At 42.0% G+C, this 18706-nt stretch overlaps 2 protein-coding genes across 10 annotated transcripts; one reads left to right on the top strand and one right to left on the bottom strand.

The window, feature by feature from the left end:
* Positions 1-131: 131 nt before the first annotated feature.
* LOC118393900 (adhesion G protein-coupled receptor G3-like) lies at positions 132-6290 on the bottom strand. 9 transcript variants are annotated; one of them, XM_052462298.1, is made up of 6 exons: positions 5571-6290; positions 5262-5419; positions 4085-4365; positions 3903-3972; positions 3630-3811; positions 132-3265 (listed from the first exon to the last, which is right to left on the bottom strand). In XM_052462298.1, exons 3-6 carry the CDS (start codon positions 4341-4343, stop codon positions 3081-3083), a joined length of 696 nt encoding a protein of 231 aa, XP_052318258.1. In that variant the 5' UTR covers positions 4344-4365; positions 5262-5419; positions 5571-6290; the 3' UTR covers positions 132-3080. The 9 variants fall into 9 exon arrangements, 8 of the variants coding, with proteins under 8 accessions (XP_052318258.1, XP_035642976.1, XP_035642978.1 ...); XM_035787083.2 differs by having other exon boundaries at positions 5262-6290; XM_035787085.2 differs by lacking the exon at positions 5262-5419.
* Positions 6291-11433: 5143 nt separating this feature from the next.
* Positions 11434-16917, top strand: vrk3 (VRK serine/threonine kinase 3). The gene is made up of 15 exons (XM_035787078.2): positions 11434-11602; positions 12170-12396; positions 12505-12648; positions 12800-12937; positions 13071-13211; positions 13482-13537; positions 13644-13710; positions 14420-14504; positions 15008-15110; positions 15219-15311; positions 15396-15528; positions 15639-15759; positions 15879-15937; positions 16033-16169; positions 16452-16917. The coding sequence occupies exons 2-15, from the start codon at positions 12171-12173 to the stop codon at positions 16473-16475; spliced, it is 1527 nt and encodes a 508-aa protein (XP_035642971.1). The 5' UTR covers positions 11434-11602; position 12170; the 3' UTR covers positions 16476-16917.
* Positions 16918-18706: the final 1789 nt, after the last annotated feature.

The following is an 18706-nucleotide window of genomic DNA, read 5'->3' as shown; positions in this document are numbered from 1 at the left end:
TTAGTTCAGGAGTATAGTAAGTCCTCGTGTACCATTAACTCATTGTACTCTAGAACAAAGTGACATATTTGAGTTAGGAGTATAACATAGTTTGTTTATTATTATACAGTACCAGTCAAAAGTTTGGCTATACCTACTAATTCAAGGGTTTTTCTGTATTTTTACTATATTCTACATTGTAGAATAATAGTGAAGACTTCAAAACTATGAAATAACACATATGGAATCATGTAGTAACCAAAAAAGTGTCAAACAAATCCAAATATATTTGAGATTCTTCGAAGTAGCCACCCTTTGACAGCTTTGCACACTCTTGGCATTCTCATAACCAGCTTCACCTGGAATATTTTTCCAACAGTCTTGAAGGAGTTCCCACATATGCTGTGCACTTGTTGGCTGCTTTTTCTTCACTCTGCGGTCCAACTCATCCCAAACCATCTCAATTGGGTTGAGGTCAGGTGATTGTGGAGGCTAGGTGATCTGATGCAGCACTCCATCACTCTCCTTCTTGGTCAAATAGCCCTAACACAGCTTGGAGGTGTGTTGTTATGTTGTCCTGTTGAAAAACAAATGATAGTCCCACTAAGCGCAAACCAGATGGGATGGCGTATTGCTGCAGAATGCTGTGGTAGCCATGCTGGTTGTGTGCCTTGAATTCTAAATAAATCACTGACAGTGTCACCAGCAAAGCACCATCACACCGCTTCCTCCACGCTTCACTGTGGGAACGACACATGAAGAGATCATCCGTTCACCTGCTCTGCAGCTCACAAAGACACGGCAGTTGGAACCAAAAATCTCAAATTTGGACTCATCAGACCAAAGGACAGATTTCAACCGGTCTAATGTCTATTCCTCCTATGTGTTGGCCCAAGCAATTCTCTTCTTATTATTGGTGTCCTTTAGTAGTGTTTTCTTTGCAGCAATTTGACCCCATAATATGAGCTTGGTCTTTTACCAAATAGGTCTATCTTCTGTATACCACCCCGACCTTGTCACAACATAGCTGATTGGCTCAAATGTATTTTGAAGGAAAGAAATTACACAAATTAACTTTTAACAAGAGACACCAGTTTAATGTAAATGCGTTCCAAGTGACCACCTCATGAAGCTGGTTGAGAGAATGCCAAGAGTGCAAATCTGTCATCAAGGCAAACGGTGGCTACTTTGAAGAATCTCAAATGTAAAATATTATATATATATATATATTTGAACTATTTGGGGTACTAAATTATTCTATGGGTTATTTCATAGATTTGATGTCTTCACTATTATTCTACAATGTAGAAAATAGTAAAAAATAAAGTAGGTGTTGTCGTGTCTGGCTATGCCGGATGAAGTGATATGACATGCTATTCTATAAAATAATTTCTCCGTAATTACTATTACCTGATTGAGCTAATCGTGTAAATGTAATTAACTAGAGAGTCAGGCACCACGAAATAATATTTATAGAGCTGTTATCTTCCGAATAAACTCTTAAAGACCTAGTAATATTTTACATCCATAGCAGTCGATATCAATCGTCACCTCAATTCAGTCTCATCTGAAAGTTGTAAATTCTTGGTTATCTGAAAGAACCCTGGCTAACAATTTGAAACAGCAATACAAAATTTGGGTTTAATTATTTATTTACTAAATACCAAACTAATCGCACAGAATCACAAATGCACATAATTAAATCATAACTTGATTACAAATGACGTCATAAAGGAAAACGTCCCTAGCGGGCGGAACAGATATGACAGCTTGTTACACAAAGGAAAAGGGGCTGGGTTGAGTGAAAGAGCGGGAAGACAGGAACAAAGGTGAAGCTGTGCTATCGTAAATACAGTATCTTATGCATTCTAAATTACCACCCATTTGGAAAAGGAAAATGCAATAAATATTTACTCTGAGCTGCGCTTCAGTAGGTTGGTTGTAGATGGAAGGCCGTGTTGCCCAACCGAGTCCTTTGAAGAATGTCTCTGGTGGTCAATTGGATACGTTGTAGTAACGTTGTTGTGTGGTAGACGGGATACTTTGTCTGTTCCTTCCTAACCTGCGTTTGCAGCTGCGGTCGCTAACTCAACGGCTAGGAGGTATCACTTCTGTCGTGAATAAGAGTTCAAAGTTCATACCATTCGCAATTTGGTTGCTCATGCTGATGTTGGCTTCGTTCTGTAGTTATTATCTGAACCATTCTGACATAGGACCATCCATCCTACCTCACCGGAACAGGAAGTTCTGTTGTCGTCAAGGCTTTATATAGGAAGGGAGAAGAGGTCGTGTTTGAAAAGTTTTATAGCCCATGTCCCTTCACTGAGTGAGCAGCAATATCTTATGAAAACCCACATCTCACATTTTAAAAGCTAAAATCACATTTCATCCCATCACAAATAATTTCATATTTAAATTATACAACAATTCCATGTGAATCCGATAACTCTGATGTGTAGACTTTCCACTGTAGAGTTTGTCATCTTATCATTGATGAGAATGTCTCAGATGACAACCGAACTGACATCATATTCATTAAGTACCACCGCATATGTTCAATTGTTCGGATTACCAGAATATAGTTAATTTCCCCCCACCTTCTGATGTTCCCAGAATCTTTATGTTAACCAAGTTTTTTTTAATGTAACCTCAGTAGGTTAGAGAGAGGATAAAGGGGGAAGAGGTATTTATGACCGTCATAAACCCATCCCCCAGGCCCAACGTTATGACAGTGTCAACTTTTGACTGGTACTGTATATGTATATTTATTACAGAATTAGTTTACAATCATTACAATTCACTTTAGTTTCATCTCTGAGAACAGTTCCAACTCCCCTTTCCATCCCAGAATAATAATAATAGAAGGCTTTAGGTGAAAGGTGGCATATAAAACAGCCAATCTCATTTTAACAGGAAGAAATTAAACGATAGGAGTACAACACGTTCTTTCTTAAGGATTATCTGCTTTAACATTTATTTAAGTATGTGATGTACTGTATGGGACCGAAGCAAAACAATTCCTTCACGGTACTTCATTTCTATTTGTAGATTTCCTTTCATCTCAGTGAGCTAAAGCATCACAAACTAAAGTCAGCTTTTGGTCAGAACTTAGCTGTATTGTCAGCAATTGCTCCCTCTTGCACTGACTGCCTTGTTCTTCCAGAAGAGGGCCAGACCTCACTTCCAACGGAGAGAATGTGGGTGCTTGAGCTCTGTCCAGTTGTCATGGAACTCTGCTCTGCCCCCCGCAGTCTCTTAACGCAGAGCCATAGGAACAGGAAGAACCCTGTGGAAAACAGGAAGCAGTGTCATAAACTAGCAGAGCAGAGGTGTATCCGGAGAACGCAACATTGCTGAATGTTCAGAAAGAAATATACTGTGTAGAACAGCCAAACTTGTCTGTGGAGCTCAGCAGTACATTATTGCTATCTGCAGAGTTAGAAATTGAAATTGCGATGTTCGATTGTGTGGACGGGATATCTTTCACCCCTATGTTACTTGCTTGTTTTCTCACTCTTATGGAAAGATAGAAAATAAAGTATGTCGTTGGCTCCCTCCGATAAGGATGAGAGTTTACCCTGCAGTGAGTTGAGGATGGTAAAGATGTAGAGGATGACATAGTTGGTGTAGCCCATGGAGAAGAAGCCCACCCCCCAGGATGCAGGTCAACCCAAGAACGCTGCAGGTGATGTTGCGGCTCTGCCTCTTCCCCTGCGGCGACGTGACAGAGCGCAGCTTGAGCATCTTTGTGATGACGATGGCGAAGATGGTGCTATTGAAGAGCAGGACACTATCAGGTAAGCCACAACAGAGCCGTACTGCACACCAGAGTCTTTGATCCAGCACCTGTGTATCAGGGAGAAAGTCATTCTAAGGGCTGGTATGCAATGCACCAATATGATGTGTTTTGTTAATAAACTCACATTCTGTTATTCAGCCCATAGAAATCTGTACTGACAGCGGTGACTATGGATACAACCAAAGCAGGAACATCTGAGAGGAGACAGATTTGAGACTTTTGATTGTCAGTTTACTGCTGGTCTGTACATGTTAACTGTTGTTGACTGTTTAACTGTGGTATCTGTTTTGACAGTGCTGTTCTCACCCCAGCCCAGCAGGCTCAGCTTCAGCAGGTAGTGTCTCATGTAGATGTTGTAGACCAGGACCAGCAGCCTGTACAGATGCAGAGCCTCCAGGCCCATCCAGGTGAAGCAGCAGAGCAGTGAGTAGTGCAGCAGGGCGGCCACAGCAGGACACAGGCCAGGGGCCATAGATGCAGGGCCCACAAAGGCCAAACCCACACTGGTCAAGAGCAGCAGGTTGAGTAACAACAGAGATGCCACCAACTGGAGATGAACCAGCATGGCATGATCAGTAGATTTCCGTCTGAAAGAGAGAAAGATTGTGTGTGTGGTTGGTTACCGTTCATACAAGGATTTATACATAGCTAGACATGACCACCTCATTGACCTGCTAGCTAGTGAGGTGAGACAGACAGTACCACCATTAGTGCTTATTCACAAACACTCTTGTCAGAGGAGGCTGGTTTGATGTTTTCTTGTATACAGTTGCTCTTTTGACTTGTAGTGCTGTTTTTGGGAGCCTTTGCCATGTACATAGGCTGACAGTATGTGGACTTCAGATTGCAGACCTGCGTAGGACAAAGCAGCTAGCGAGGTACTACTCTGTGTCAGCTGTCATGGGCAACGGGGCTGTATGGAGAAGAATGTGCTTTCTGTACCCATAAGTGTCCATATACTGTATCTATGACCTATTAGATGTTTGAATCCTTCTTGACTGTAATGTCATTTGTGGGTTCAATTGAAGTATTTAAAACGTGTGTGTTTGCTTGATAGGTGTCACACGAATGTTGAAGACAGTGTGTCAGTAAGGTGATGGTGCAGAAGAACACAGAGATGGCACCGCCCACACAGGTGAGCACACTCAGCGTCCTGGCATGGACCTCACTCAGCTTCACATCAGGGATCTGTGGGAGCAGTGACATCATGCTGCACATAACATTTTGAGTACCCTAAGGCTATCTGCATACCATTTGTATATTGTTTTGGCTGTGCGTACTAAACAAGAAGCGGGTATGGATATTGGAACACAACCTCAATGCATTGACTATTCCTCTCATGGGCAGCATGGCACTATGGTAACGAGCTGACTTTTTGAGTCTGGAAATATGCAAATGTTGCCCATAAATAGATGTCAGGAAAGGAAGTGGCAAACACTAAGATATAATCTGGAAAGTAATATGAAAAGTAGGATCATCTCACCATGAGGGTAAAAAAGGAGAAGTGGTCACAGCTACAGATGGTCTGGTTAGTGAGCCTCAGGGTGTGGCAGCCATCAGTAAAATAGAAAAAGAGTGAAGATACTATCATATGTAGCGGACTGAGGCTTCTTAACAGCATGGTTGCTTCATAAAGTTCCCCTGGTGTGTTGGAATTGATCAGAGTTTAACATTTAACAGTATCAACTGCATTTACCTGAGCCAAACTTTATACATGGCTGTAATTGTCCTTCATTTCATACCATTAAATCCACACACCAAACCAAAGTGTTAGAATGCTAGATCCACCTACCTGTAAAATCGCCATAATATTTGCTTGGCTCATGTTGAGAGGCACATGGTCAGCCACTGTGCAGCACCCCTGGATGGTGAGCAGGTGCCCAAGGGCACAACAGCAGATTACATTTTTTAAAATTATTATACCTGGTATGCCACGGGTATAACATTTGTCAATAATTGTTGTGTTTCTCCAGGTAGCCTGCAGCATCTTGTGGACTATAGATTCACTTGCACACTAAGAAAAGAGTGTTCCTCAAGGGTTATTTGGGAAGGGTGATGGTTCTATGTTGAACCACAACTCCAAGAACCATTTTAGCTTTTCAATGGTTCTTTCAGTTCACAAAGGGGTTCTTTGCTCTTTTAGTGATAAATAGATTGTCGCTGGGCTGCGGCTCATTTGAATATTTTGAGGTGTGGTTTCCTCACAGCTCTTTTTGTGCAAACCTGACTGTGTCATTCCAGTTTATCTAATGTGTTGTGTTATGCCACTATATAGTATGTGACCGTGTCTTGTGAAAGACTCGCGTATGGCCTTCTGTCAATTGAGAACAGCAGTTCCAGAGCGAGCACACCTGATTCAACTTATAAATTAACACAATAATAACAGTTATGGCATTTATACGATATAATATGGCTAACCAGAATTAAAAACAAACGTGTATGAGTCTTCAAAAGTATCTACAAAGAGATTGAGATTGAGGAAGGATTTATAGAACCATTCTCCATAAAGAACCATAAAGGTTCTTTATAGCTCCAAAAAGGGTTGTTGCCATAGTGGAACCCTTTTTTGTGCTATTTCGAACCATTGTTGTTTATAGAACCTTCAAAAACACATCGCATTGATTGAATCTATATATAATTCTTACATAATGTTTCACACGTAATGTATAATATGTAGCCTACGGCAGGTGATCCAATGTCTCGTTATTATTTTTTTCTTATTGTATGTTTGTATATATAATTATAATTATCATTATTTTTTTGTTACGCTCGTCTGTTACTGTCACTTTGTCCTCTCGTTGTCTAATATCTTTTCACTTTTGTTTTGAATGTTCTGAATTGGAAAATGAAAAAATAATAAAATTTAAAAAAAGGTTCTACATAGCACCAAAAAGGGATCCACTGTGGTTACAAGCCAAATAACCCTTAGAATCATTTTTTTTAGTGTAAATAATGTTGTGGACAGGTCAGAGGTCAGCATAACTTAAATTATTTCAACTACAGGTATAATATCTTAATTTGATCTCTCATGTCACAGAGAATTTTATTTTTTAATCTCTCTCCCTGGATCTCCAGCTCTGCAATGTGCTAGAAATAAGAAACCCGTGGATGTATCTTTATTGACAAATGTAGGTCCCCGTGATTGCAAAGAGCAAGGTACCAGAGCAGAAGCTGAAGCTAGACCAATTTATTTCGCTAGCTAGGGATAGGAGATGGCAGCTGTCTAAACTTGTTTTGCTAATAACTCCGTTGATATAGCTATCGTGAGCATTTAGCTAGGTTTAGAGCATTTAACATAAATTCACTGAAAACCTGCAGTTCTCTTTCTCTCACAAGATAGTTCTGGCTTTAAAAATCTCTTCGATGTCGGAATCTTTGTCTTCAGCCTTTCCATTAGTTGTTATGCAAGTGAGAAACCTACTCCATCCAGGGGTGTGTTTCTGTACTCAAAGAGAGCTATGTACGCATCTCTGTTGCTGTCTAGTGCTTGTTTCAACAGGTTCTTCACAGTCTGAACTGCTCTCTCAGCTTGGGTTAAGTGCAGGTACAGATGATCACGTAGTAATTACTAACAGCGCCACCTTCGGGGCGGCAGGGTAGCCTAGCGGTTAGAGCGTTGGACTAGTAACCGGAAGGTTGCAAGTTCAAAACCCCAGAGCTGACAATGTACAAATCTGTCATTCTGCCCCTGTTCCTAGGCCGTCATTGAAAATAAGAATTTGTTCTTAACTGACTTGCCTGGTTAAATAAAGGTAAAAATAAAAATGTTCTCTCTTGATGGCTTTGTTGAGATCCTGTGGGTCAATGCATACCCATATTTTGTTTGGCTTCACGATTGTCACCAAGCTGTTTACCCATTCAGTAGGCTCAGTTTGCCATCCATGTTTTCCATGCAGTTCAGTTCCTTTTCAAGTTTTTTTTGTGCTACATGCACTTTTCTGGGTGAGGGAACCACTGGTGTGACTTCTGGGTATTTTTGCATGTGATGAACTCCTGCAACACATCCAAGTCCTGTGAATAAATGTTCATATAAACTCCAAATGTCAGTCTCTGTCCTTTGTTCAAGTTTGAATATACTCTTTATTAAGCCCATTTGCAGACAAACTGATCTTCCAAGTATTGCAGGTGCATCTTATGTCACTTGAAATTCCAGTTCGAACACTGTTCTTGTATTGACATTGGAGTTTCTTGCCTTTTGGCTCTAGCTGGTGGCCAGAATACGTCACTACCTTGCAGTTGGATTTTTGCACGGAATCGGCACACACTTTCAGCGTTTTCAAGTATCTCACGGACAATACATTACAAGATATGCCTCGGGTACATCCGATTTGTCTCACAGTACGTTCGGGGAAAAGCTACTTTAATACATCCAAGTCATCTACATCATCGTCAAAATCAAACGTATTCCGGCTATGTGCAGGAATGTGGCACACTTCACTTTTTCGGATTTCTCTGAGATGCCACTAGCTTTTATTTTCTTTATTTTTATTTCACATTTATTTAACCAGGTAGGCCAGTTGAGAACAAGTTGACATTTTCAACTGCGACCTGGCCAAGATAAAACAAAGCAGTGCGACAATAACAACAACACAGAGTTACACATAAACAAACATACAGTCAATAACACAATAGAAAAATCGATGTACAGTGTGTGCAAATGTAGAAGAGTAGGGAGGTAAGGCAATAAATAGGCCATGGAGGTGAAAGAATTACAATTTAGCATTAACACTGGAGTGATAGATGTGCAAGTAGAGATACTGGGGTGCAAAAGAGCAAGAGGATAAGTAACAATATGGGGATGAGGTAGTTGTGTGTGCTATTTACAGATTGGCCGTGTACAGTACAGTGATCGGTAAGCTGCTCTGACAGCTGATGATATATGATGATAGATGATATAGCTGGGATATAAAGGTTTAATTTATGGATCCACACTCCCAATTTTCGGCTAGATTTTCCTCTAGGTTCAGAGTAGTTGGTGGTGTCATTTGTTCCATGTTTTGTAATGTTGAGCTTTTCTTTGTATTACTTTTTAACTACTGACAACATGTAATATATTAGCACACTGAGGTGGGTAAAATAACTATGTTCATCTGGGGCTGCAGGTAACCAAGACCGTTGGACTAGTAACCAAAAGGTTGCTGGATCGAATCCCTTAGCTGACAAGGTAAAAATCTGTCATTCTGCCCCCTGTCATTCCCCCTGTCATCCCTGTCATTCTGCCCCCGAACAACTCACTGTAGGCCGTCATTGCCGTCATTGTAAATATGTATTTGTTCTTAACTGACTTGCCTAGTTACATTTTTTTAAATAAATAAATCAAATCTGATTTCATGTGTCAAGTGCAAGTACAGATGATCACGTAGTAATTACTAACAGCGCCACCCTCAGACACTCCAGGTAAATACATGTACATGCATGCCCGTTTCTGGAAGCAAACATAACGAAACGGGGAGGGACCTTCATGAATTTGTCTAATATAAACTCTCGTTTTCGTTGCAAAACGCAACTGTTTTGCTAATGATTACACACCTGCTTCCGGGTGTTTATAAATGAGACTCAACAGGATTTATGAAGGGCCGTCACATAACCTCTAACATTCGTTTAGTCTTGGACCTTATAGACCTTATAGATTATTCAGATGCAATAGACTCAGATGCGGTTGTCCTATTTCTGGACTTCTGTAAAGCCTTTGACACAATTGAACATTAATTTATCTTTAGGTCTCTTAAACTTTTTGGATTTGGTGAACATTTTATTAAAGTAATTCGCATGTTTTACAAATATATAAATAGTTATGTGCTACTAAACCTTAATTCTTCCAAAATATTTAGTATCAACATAAGTGAGGCCCAATTTCGCCATTTGTATTCATTTTGGTTGTGGAACTTCTATCTCTAGATATTCTGAATAATGCAAATTTGTATGGCTTAACCTTTTTTAACAAAGAAATCAACATTTCCTAACTGGCTGATGATACTACTCGTTTCTTAAGAGACAAAGACCAGGTCGCACATGCCCTTAATGCTGTAACTGCATTTTCTATTGCATCAGGATTAATGCTGAATGTTTCTAAATGTGAAATCTTATGTTTATTTGACTCTGATGATAATGAAATAGAAAACATTCCTGTAAAGGACTGTGTTAAATATTTAGGAATACATCTGTCAAAAAAACACTTACTCAGACAACATTTGAATTTCTCTCCTAAAATTAAGAGAATTAAAAATATATTTAATAATTGGCTACAAAGAGATCTTTCTATACTTGGGAGAATACTTCTGTCCAAGGTAGTTTTGTGTACCCCTCATTATCGTTGTGTGTAAATCCAGCTACTTGTAAAGAGATCAATAAGACCTTTCTTGACTTCATCTGGAAAAATAAGTCTCACAAACTAAAAAAATCTGTCCTTTCTAACAAAAGAGCTGAAGGTGCTCTAGAAGTGTTGGATTTTGTTGACATAAATAACACTTTCAAGTTAAACTGGTTGAAAAAATGTTTGATCAATACTGATTCAATGTGGTTTTTCATTCCAAATAATGTGTTTAATAAATTGGGAGGTCTTCAATTTTTTTACTGAAATGTAATTATATTCCTGAAAAGATTACCTGCTAAATTGGCTAGGTTTCACCAACAAGCTTTAATGGCCTGGAAAATATGTTTCCTGCACAATTTTTCTCCTCATAAAGCTCTTTTGTGGAATAATTCAGACATAACTGTAAGGAATAAGTCATTGTTCTACCCCAGCTGGCATGAGAGGAATATTGACTTTGTTCTTGATATTTTCGACCACAAGGGTAATATTCTCACATATAAACGATTTATAACATTGAAAGAGTTTCCAATACCTTTCAGAGAGTTTATTTCTGTGATCAAAGCCGTTCCCAGTGGTCTAACTACACTTGTGAAAACTCATCTTAATTTTGGGAATGATCACAACGTTTATCCAGAACTCAGATTGGAAGACGTGGGCTTACTTGAGAGACCTTGTTGTAATAAATATATAAGACAAATTCTTCATTCACAAAACTAACTTACACCGAGAGGAAAGCTTTTTTGGAACATGCTGATTCCTGACATTGTCTGGAAAAATGCCTGGTTAAGGCCTTACAAATACTGTATACCAAACAAAGTTAAGGAAGTGCACTTCAACATTATACACAAGATATATTCATGTAATTCTATGATGTCCAAATTTGTGGCTATTGATGATATCTGCGTTTTCTGTGAAAAAGGTGAGAATCTGTCTCACTTGTTCTTTGAATGTAAATTTGTGTCAGAATTTTGGGAAAACCTTGCAAAGTACTTATTTACCATTATGAACACTGCCTATATTTTTGACATGAAAGATATAATATGTTACTATTGCAATGATAACACAACCACTGAAATTATAGTTTTTTTATTGTATTCTTGTTGTCAAATACTTTATACACAAACATAAATTCCAAACTTCTATCATTAACCCTAGTGAATATCAACAAGAATAACACCTTCATTAATCATTATAATAAGATATTTTCAGAGAGAATATAATTGCACTTAAATTGTTTATTTTTTGTATGTTTGAGTATTGTTAATACCGGTGATTGGTTTGCTAGACATGTTTGATGTAGCAATGTAAGTTTATTTTTGTATTATAAATAAAAATAAAACACACCTGCTTCCGGTGTCCACCACTTTTCTTTTGTCTACTGGCTCACACAGTAACTTCGTTTTTTTTTATCTCTCTCCCTGGATCTCCAGCTCTGCAATGTGCTAGAAATAAGAAACCGGTGGATGTATCTTTATTGACAAATTTAGGTTCCCGTGATTGTAAAGAGCAAGGTACCAGAGCAGAAAAAGCTTAAGCTAGACCAATTTATTTCGCTAGCTAGCGATAGGAGACAGATGGCAGCTGTCTGAACTTGTTTTGCTAATAACACCGTTGAGATAGCTAGCGTGAGCATTTAGCTAGGTTTAGCGTGAGCATTTAGCTAGGTTTAGCGTGAGCATTTAGCTAGGTTTAGCGTGAGCATTTAGCTAGGTTTAGCGTGAGCATTTAGCTTGGTTTTCTATGTATATTTGTGTGGTAAAGAATGTCACCTTGTGTTTTTCGGCAAGATCAGACCAAATAAAGTCAAAGAGAAAAGGTGTACATTATCTAGCTATAGCGAGAACATCTCATTAGACATCGTTCTGTAATGTTAGTTAACTAACGTAGCTATCCACGTTGTGATAGCTTTGAGAGTTAAGACAAAATGTAAACAAAACCATGTTATTAGCTACATTGTGAGCTTTTGAACATTTTAAGGACAGTCATCAATCATGGTCAAAACCTTTTGTAGCTAAAGTTTCTGGCTCAGTATGTTAAACAGCATGATCTTGTCTGTAAAACTCTTTTTGTGTTTCCAGGATGCTTTTCCACTTCTGTCCCCAGTGTGGCACCAAACTACAGCCTGGATTCCGGTTCTGCCCCTCCTGCGGGGACAAGTTGCAGTGTGTTGTGGACCCCTCTGGACCTGTGGAGGCTGCTTCCTCTGGAGTCTCTCTGCTTCATGTCACTGATGGTGTAACCATGACTGCTAATGCAAGCAGTCCTACTCCAAGCACAGGACAACTGACTGGCTGGGACACAGAAGGTAATGGGGCAGCAGGGTAGCCTAGTGGTTAGAGTGTTGGACTAGTAACCGAAAGGCTTTTTCTGGAGATGGAAAGATGCTCTTGTCACATCTCTCATTTGTTTACAGGTCTTGTCTGTGCCACCCCCAGTCCAGTGTCGACCCGTCCCCCACTGCGTAGGACCCGTAACTCAGTCCCCGTGGCCCGGAACGATGAAACTCCTAGTAGTATAGCCAGTCCTCCTGTCACTGCCTCCCCGAAACGTACTACAGGTAAGGGGATGGTGGCAGTATGATTATCATCAGTGGTAATGAAGGAAAGGTAATGATCATAGCCATTGACGGGCTTTGGAAATGTAATTGTCTCATTGATGCTTTAAAAACATTTTTTTTAATGGAAAACGTGTGTCCTCCCTATCGGCAGATCAAAGCCACAAATCTGTGATGTCTCCACGAAAACGACGTGCTGTCACCCCAAAGGTGGAACAGATAAAAAAGGAACCGTCTGTGGAGCTGGCCTCCTCACCTGGCTCTTCACCTCTCCCCAGGTCCCCCTCCACAGGTGAGTCTAAACTACAGCCACTTACAACTAATAAAACAAATGACTCCCAACAGCCTGTCCTCATGGTTTTGGTCCTTTTTTCCCCTCCCTCGTATGTGTGCGTGTATATGCATGTTCCTGTGTGTGTGTGTAGTCAAGGGGAAGGCGAAGAAGGCCAAGCGAGCATGTGCTGTGGAGCCACTGCAGGAAGGGGAGGAGCTTTGTGACACAACTGGCAGGAAATGGAGGCTTGTGAAACTGTTGAGTCAGAGCGATGCAGAGATGTTCTATGGAGGTGAGAGGTCACAGTCTTCAGTTCTGGTCCAGGGTACCCTCAAGGTGTATAGGCTCTTGTTCCAGGCTAGCACCAACAAATCTTGATGATTAGTTGACTATTCACTGATTCAGGTGTGTTAGTACTAGGCTGGAACAAACATCTGCAACACCCTGTGGGACCCCGAGGACAAGGATTGAAGAATAGTTTCACACAGGAGTGTCAAACATGGACCAGGCTGATTTAATCAGACACTTGTTTTTTTTGTTCTGATATTCAATCTCTCCCCAGTCCTGCAGAATGGGCCAGGTGCCAATTCCAGTGACTGCAAGCACATCCTCAAACTAGTGAGTGTAACTGCACAGACTGTGTTCTCTAATATAGAATGATTATGTTGGCTACAGTGTTGCTTTGCGTGTTATGTGGTGAATACTGATGTCTGTTCTTCTACAGGGGGCTAAGGATGGGAAGATGTTCAATGAGCAGAACTTCCTCCAGAGAGCTGCCAAGCCCTCATCTGGTGAGTGTCAAGATCTGCCTTCATATACCTGGCCAGCCCTCAGCTTGACTTCAGCTCTAAACGGACCCTTGACTGCATTACCCATTCTCTTACCATAGCTATCTACACATTTAAGTAGGTCTGGCCGTACAGTAACACATTTGACAGAAGCTCTAAAGAATACAAAGCCAAGATTGTTACAATATCGTTTCATAAGCAGGTCACAGAGAGGGCTTGCAGATCACTGATGTTTACCCCATAGGCAGTGGTGGAAAAAGTACCCAATTGTCATAGACTCAAGTGAAAGTCACCAAGTAAAAGTATTTGGTTTTAAATATACTTAAGTATCAATAGTAAATGTATTAGCTAAAATATACTTAACTACCAAATTGAAGTATGAATCATTTCTAATTCCTTTCATTAATCAAACCAGGCGGGATCATTTATTAAGATACCCCCAAAAAACGACTCAAGTAGTATTTTCAAGTAGGGTGCTACTTGGCAGGAACATGCTTATATTAATGCAAAGCTGCAAACTGTCATGTGTATTGGGCAACTCAGATGGGTACCTATAGGTGGCAATGTAAGTTGTGTAAGCTGAGGTATAAAGTAGAAGGAATTGTTTGGTTTGTTTATGACTGACTAGACTACTGGTGGTGGAAGCCCATTGTAGAGCCTCTGTTAGTTACTAATGAGCCTTTACAACTGCTGTGATGCTGTCTCCCCCTAGTGGACAAGTGGATAAAGCACGCCAAGATGGACTTCCTTGGGATTCCTACCTGTGTAGGATTTGGTCTCCATGCAGACTCTTACAGGTGTGTGTGTGCGTACACTGAGATGTGTGTTTGCTGCTTGCTTGTACATATGGTGGGGATATGTGTGTTTTGAATGTGTAATCATAGACTGTTCTCTCTGCTACTGCGCGCAAACGGTACTGGAGGTCCAAAAGACTTCTTAACAGCTTCTACCACCAAGCCATAAGACTCCTGAACAGCTAATCAAAGGGCTACCCAGACCCCTCTTTTACGCTGCTGTCACTCTGTTTATAATCTATGCATGGTCACGTTAACTCTATCTACATGTACAAATTACCTCGACGAACCAGTACCCCCACACATTGACTCTGTACCTGTGCCCCCTGTATGTAGCCTCGCTTATTTTACTGCTGCTGTTGAATTATTTTTATTTTCTATTTTTTACTTAACACCTTAAAGTATTGTTGGTTAAGGACTTGTAAGTAAGCATTTCATGGTAGGGTCTACAATAAGTATATTCGGTGCATGTGACAAATAAGATTTGATTTGTGTTTTTGTTTCAGGTTTTTGATTTTCTCCAGCATGGGCCAAACTCTTCAGTCTTTTATGGATGAGGGGGAGGGGCTCCTGTCTGAGAAAGTGGTCCTTCAGCTGGCCTGCAGAGTAGTGAGTGCTCTCTCAGGCTCATATAGAGGCCCTGATATGACTTAAAAAATAGGATTCCCTATCTGATGTGCTTCCTGTTTGACTCTGCCTTTCTCCCTCCTCTTCCAGTTGGATGTGTTGGAGTTCATCCATGAAAATGAGTATGTTCACGCAGATATCCATGCTGAAAACATCTACATCAGCCCAGCACAACAAACACAGGTTAGAGTGCGTTTGTATAGTTGTGTGTTTGTGTAGCTGCCAGACCCCTCTGCTATGCTCTTACTCCTGCATGCATGTGTGTAGGTATACCTTGCAGGGTACTGCCATGCTTTCCGGTACTCTCCTGGTGGCCGGCATGTGGAGTACCGTGAGGGCAGCCGAACACCACATGAAGGAGCCATAGATTTTATAAGCCTGGAGTCTCACAAGGGAGCAGGTGAGTCATCTTACAGCCTGTCAATCATCTGCAGTCCTTCAGATACTGTGGAGGGGGTACAAGTTGCCTCTAACCAACCATAAGTGTTTGTGTGTGATCGTACCTCCTAGGTCCGTCTCGCCGTAGTGACCTGCAGGCTTTGGGCTACTGCATGCTGCGCTGGTACACAGGGGCACTGCCCTGGACCTCCCTCAAACACACACCAGCCCGCGTTGCCACGGAGAAGGAGAGGTGAGAGCTGAGGTTCTCACTATGGCAACAAAGCCATTGTGATAATGTTATTCTGTATTTATGAAATGGTAAAGCCTTGAGTGAGTGGCCAAACTTGACCCTTCACTGTAATGGTCCAGATACATGGAGGACGTTCCAGGTCTCCTGAGTCACTGCTTCGGACAGAAGAAAGTCTCGAGTAAGTCCAGTTTTCTAGTGATTAGTTTTTGTATGCAGCGTAATATGTTTTGTGTGTGCGTGGGATATAATGCATCTGTATGTACTATGTATCAGGTGCGCTGCAGGTGTACCTGTCTCAGGTGATGGCTCTGCAGTACTCTGACCAGCCGGACTACAGGGCTCTGAGGGCAGGCCTTAGTGCAGCGCTGCAGAAGCTGGGAGGGTCACTGGAGCAACCCCTTGACCTGCAGGTCAGAATACCCCCACACACACAACCTCCACTCTATCCACAAGCTCCAGTTGAGAAAACCGTCAGATGACCACAGAAACCTGGAACCTCCCTCACCCCACAACCACCACTTAACAAGTGGGGTCCAACATCTTTTAGTTGACATTAGTCATTACTTTCTCTTAACCCCCCACAGCAGGTTTGACAAGACCACTCATCCTTACACCGCTACCTGTTCAGGTTATCTACTGAACTAATTTACACCTCTACACCAGTCTGAGTGTTTTTCTGTATCTCTCTTCAGATGAAAGCGATCGGAGGAAGATGATCCTTCGAGATGAAAATTCACTAATGAGATTTTTAGCCAACTGTTTTTAAATTGCTGACTTTGTGACTATGTGGTGTGAGTCCTGCTGTGTTTTTATTAAGTTGGAGTACACTCAAGGAGGAGCGTGTGAAGGTGCGTTTCATTAAGTTCACTGGAGGTGCAGTGCACAGAAACTCCTGGTTATGCCAGGTTAGTGAGAACTGCTGTACTGTGTTATTGTCAGCAGTGGTTGGCGCTGTGTCAGTGAGTGTGTCGTTAATGTTTAAGCTATGCAATAATACAGTTTATAACAAAGAACATTTGGTCAGGGTGGTAATGATTGTAAGTACAATAATGTGCACTGTTCCAGTTAGGTGTTGTAGATGTTCATGATATGCGTTTAACTTTTTGTATTGTTTTGATCACAGGATAATACTTTATTAAAGAGCTTTTATTAATTCAACTGTGTATCTGTATGTGCCCATTTCTTTGGGGTTTCTGGTGTTGATTGTGAAACACTGTTCTTGTGTACCCCTGAGTGCTTGGGGTCAGTACACTGATCTGAATGAGTAGATATCATGGCCCAATTCCAAACCAGTTCCCTGCTCACATCCCTAGATAGTTGTTGACCCCCTTCATCTGTCAGGAGTTGATGTTTGTGATGTGAGCAACATGGTGGAAGACTGTGTATGGAGGCTAGATGGAGCTAAACAACACAGACTAGCCAACATGCTCTTGTCACATCTAGACTTGTGCGTCTCTTACGACCCCTCTGTATAACAGAGGGTCCCTCCCTGATGGAACAGTTTCTAGGTCAGGAACAGTTTCTAGGTCAGGACACTTCCACGGTGGGGACTCCCTGTGAGGCTGCTGGCTATGAGAAAAAAAAGTTAGGCTGCAGATTTATTATAAGACAGAGAGAACATTTACATTACATTTACATTTAAGTCATTTAGCAGACGCTCTTATCCAGAGCGACTTACAAATTGGTGCATTCACCTTATGACATCCAGTGGAACAGTCACTTTACAATAGTGCATCTAAATCTTAAAAGGGGGGGGGGTGAGAAGGATTACTTATCCTATCCTTAAAGAGGTGGGGTTTCAGGTGTCTCCGGAAGGTGGTGATTGACTCCGCTGTCCTGGCGTCGTGAGGGAGTTTGTTCCACCATTGGGGGGCCAGAGCAGCGAACAGTTTTGACTGGGCTGAGCGGGAACTGTACTTCCTCAGTGGTAGGGAGGCGAGCAGGCCAGAGGTGGATGAACGCAGTGCCCTTGTTTGGGTGTAGGGCCTGATCAGAGCCTGGAGGTACTGAGGTGCCGTTCCCCTCACAGCTCCGTAGGCAAGCACCATGGTCTTGTAGCGGATGCGATCTTCAACTGGAAGCCAGTGGAGAGAGCGGAGGAGCGGGGTGACGTGAGAGAACTTGGGAAGGTTGAACACCAGACGGGCTGCGGCGTTCTGGATGAGTTGTAGGGGTTTAATGGCACAGGCAGGGAGCCCAGCCAACAGCGAGTTGCAGTAATCCAGACGGGAGATGACAAGTGCCTGGATTAGGACCTGCGCCGCTTCCTGTGTGAGGCAGGGTCGTACTCTGCGGATGTTGTAGAGCATGAACCTACAGGAACGGGCCACCGCCTTGATGTTAGTTGAGAACGACAGGGTGTTGTCCAGGATCACGCCAAGGTTCTTAGCGCTCTGGGAGGAGGACACAATGGAGTTGTCAACCGTGATGGCGAGATCATGGAACGGGCAGTCCTTCCCCGGGAGGAAGAGCAGCTCCGTCTTGCCGAGGTTCAGCTTGAGGTGGTGATCCGTCATCCACACTGATATGTCTGCCAGACATGCAGAGATGCGATTCGCCACCTGGTCATCAGAAGGGGGAAAGGAGAAGATTAATTGTGTGTCGTCTGCATAGCAATGATAGGAGAGACCATGTGAGGTTATGACAGAGCCATGTGACTTGGTGTATAGCGAGAATAGGAGAGGGCCTAGAACAGAGCCCTGGGGGACACCAGTGGTGAGAGCGCGTGGTGAGGAGACAGATTCTCGCCACGCCACCTGGTAGGAGCGACCCGTCAGGTAGGACGCAATCCAAGCGTGGGCCGCGCCGGAGATGCCCAACTCGGAGAGGGTGGAGAGGAGGATCTGATGGTTCACAGTATCGAAGGCAGCCGATAGGTCTAGAAGGATGAGAGCAGAGGAGAGAGAGTTAGCTTTAGCGGTGCGGAGCGCCTCCGTGATACAGAGAA

The sequence above is a fragment of the Oncorhynchus keta genome, chromosome 14 (genome assembly GCF_023373465.1).
Source record: "Oncorhynchus keta strain PuntledgeMale-10-30-2019 chromosome 14, Oket_V2, whole genome shotgun sequence".
NCBI classification, from domain to species: domain Eukaryota; kingdom Metazoa; phylum Chordata; class Actinopteri; order Salmoniformes; family Salmonidae; genus Oncorhynchus; species Oncorhynchus keta.
Note: the sequence above shows the minus strand (reverse complement) of the source record. Positions and strands in the feature narration are given on the sequence as shown.

Excerpts from the sequence above, each read along its gene's own strand:
- LOC118393900 (XM_035787079.2), bottom strand. The coding sequence starts at position 5,765 with ATGCTGCAGGCTACCTGGAGAAACACAACAATTATTGACAAATGTTAT. Across the intron at positions 3,973-4,084 it reads GCTGAGCCTGCTGGGCTGGG|ATGTTCCTGCTTTGGTTGTA; the intron begins GTGAGAACAGCA and ends GTCTCCTCTCAG. Across the intron at positions 3,812-3,902 it reads TATGGGCTGAATAACAGAAT|ACTCTGGTGTGCAGTACGGC; the intron begins GTGAGTTTATTA and ends GCTGGATCAAAG.
- vrk3 (XM_035787078.2), top strand. The coding sequence starts at position 12,171 with ATGCTTTTCCACTTCTGTCCCCAGTGTGGCACCAAACTACAGCCTGGA. Across the intron at positions 13,538-13,643 it reads GCAAGCACATCCTCAAACTA|GGGGCTAAGGATGGGAAGAT; the intron begins GTGAGTGTAACT and ends GTTCTTCTACAG. Across the intron at positions 15,938-16,032 it reads CGGACAGAAGAAAGTCTCGA|GTGCGCTGCAGGTGTACCTG; the intron begins GTAAGTCCAGTT and ends ACTATGTATCAG.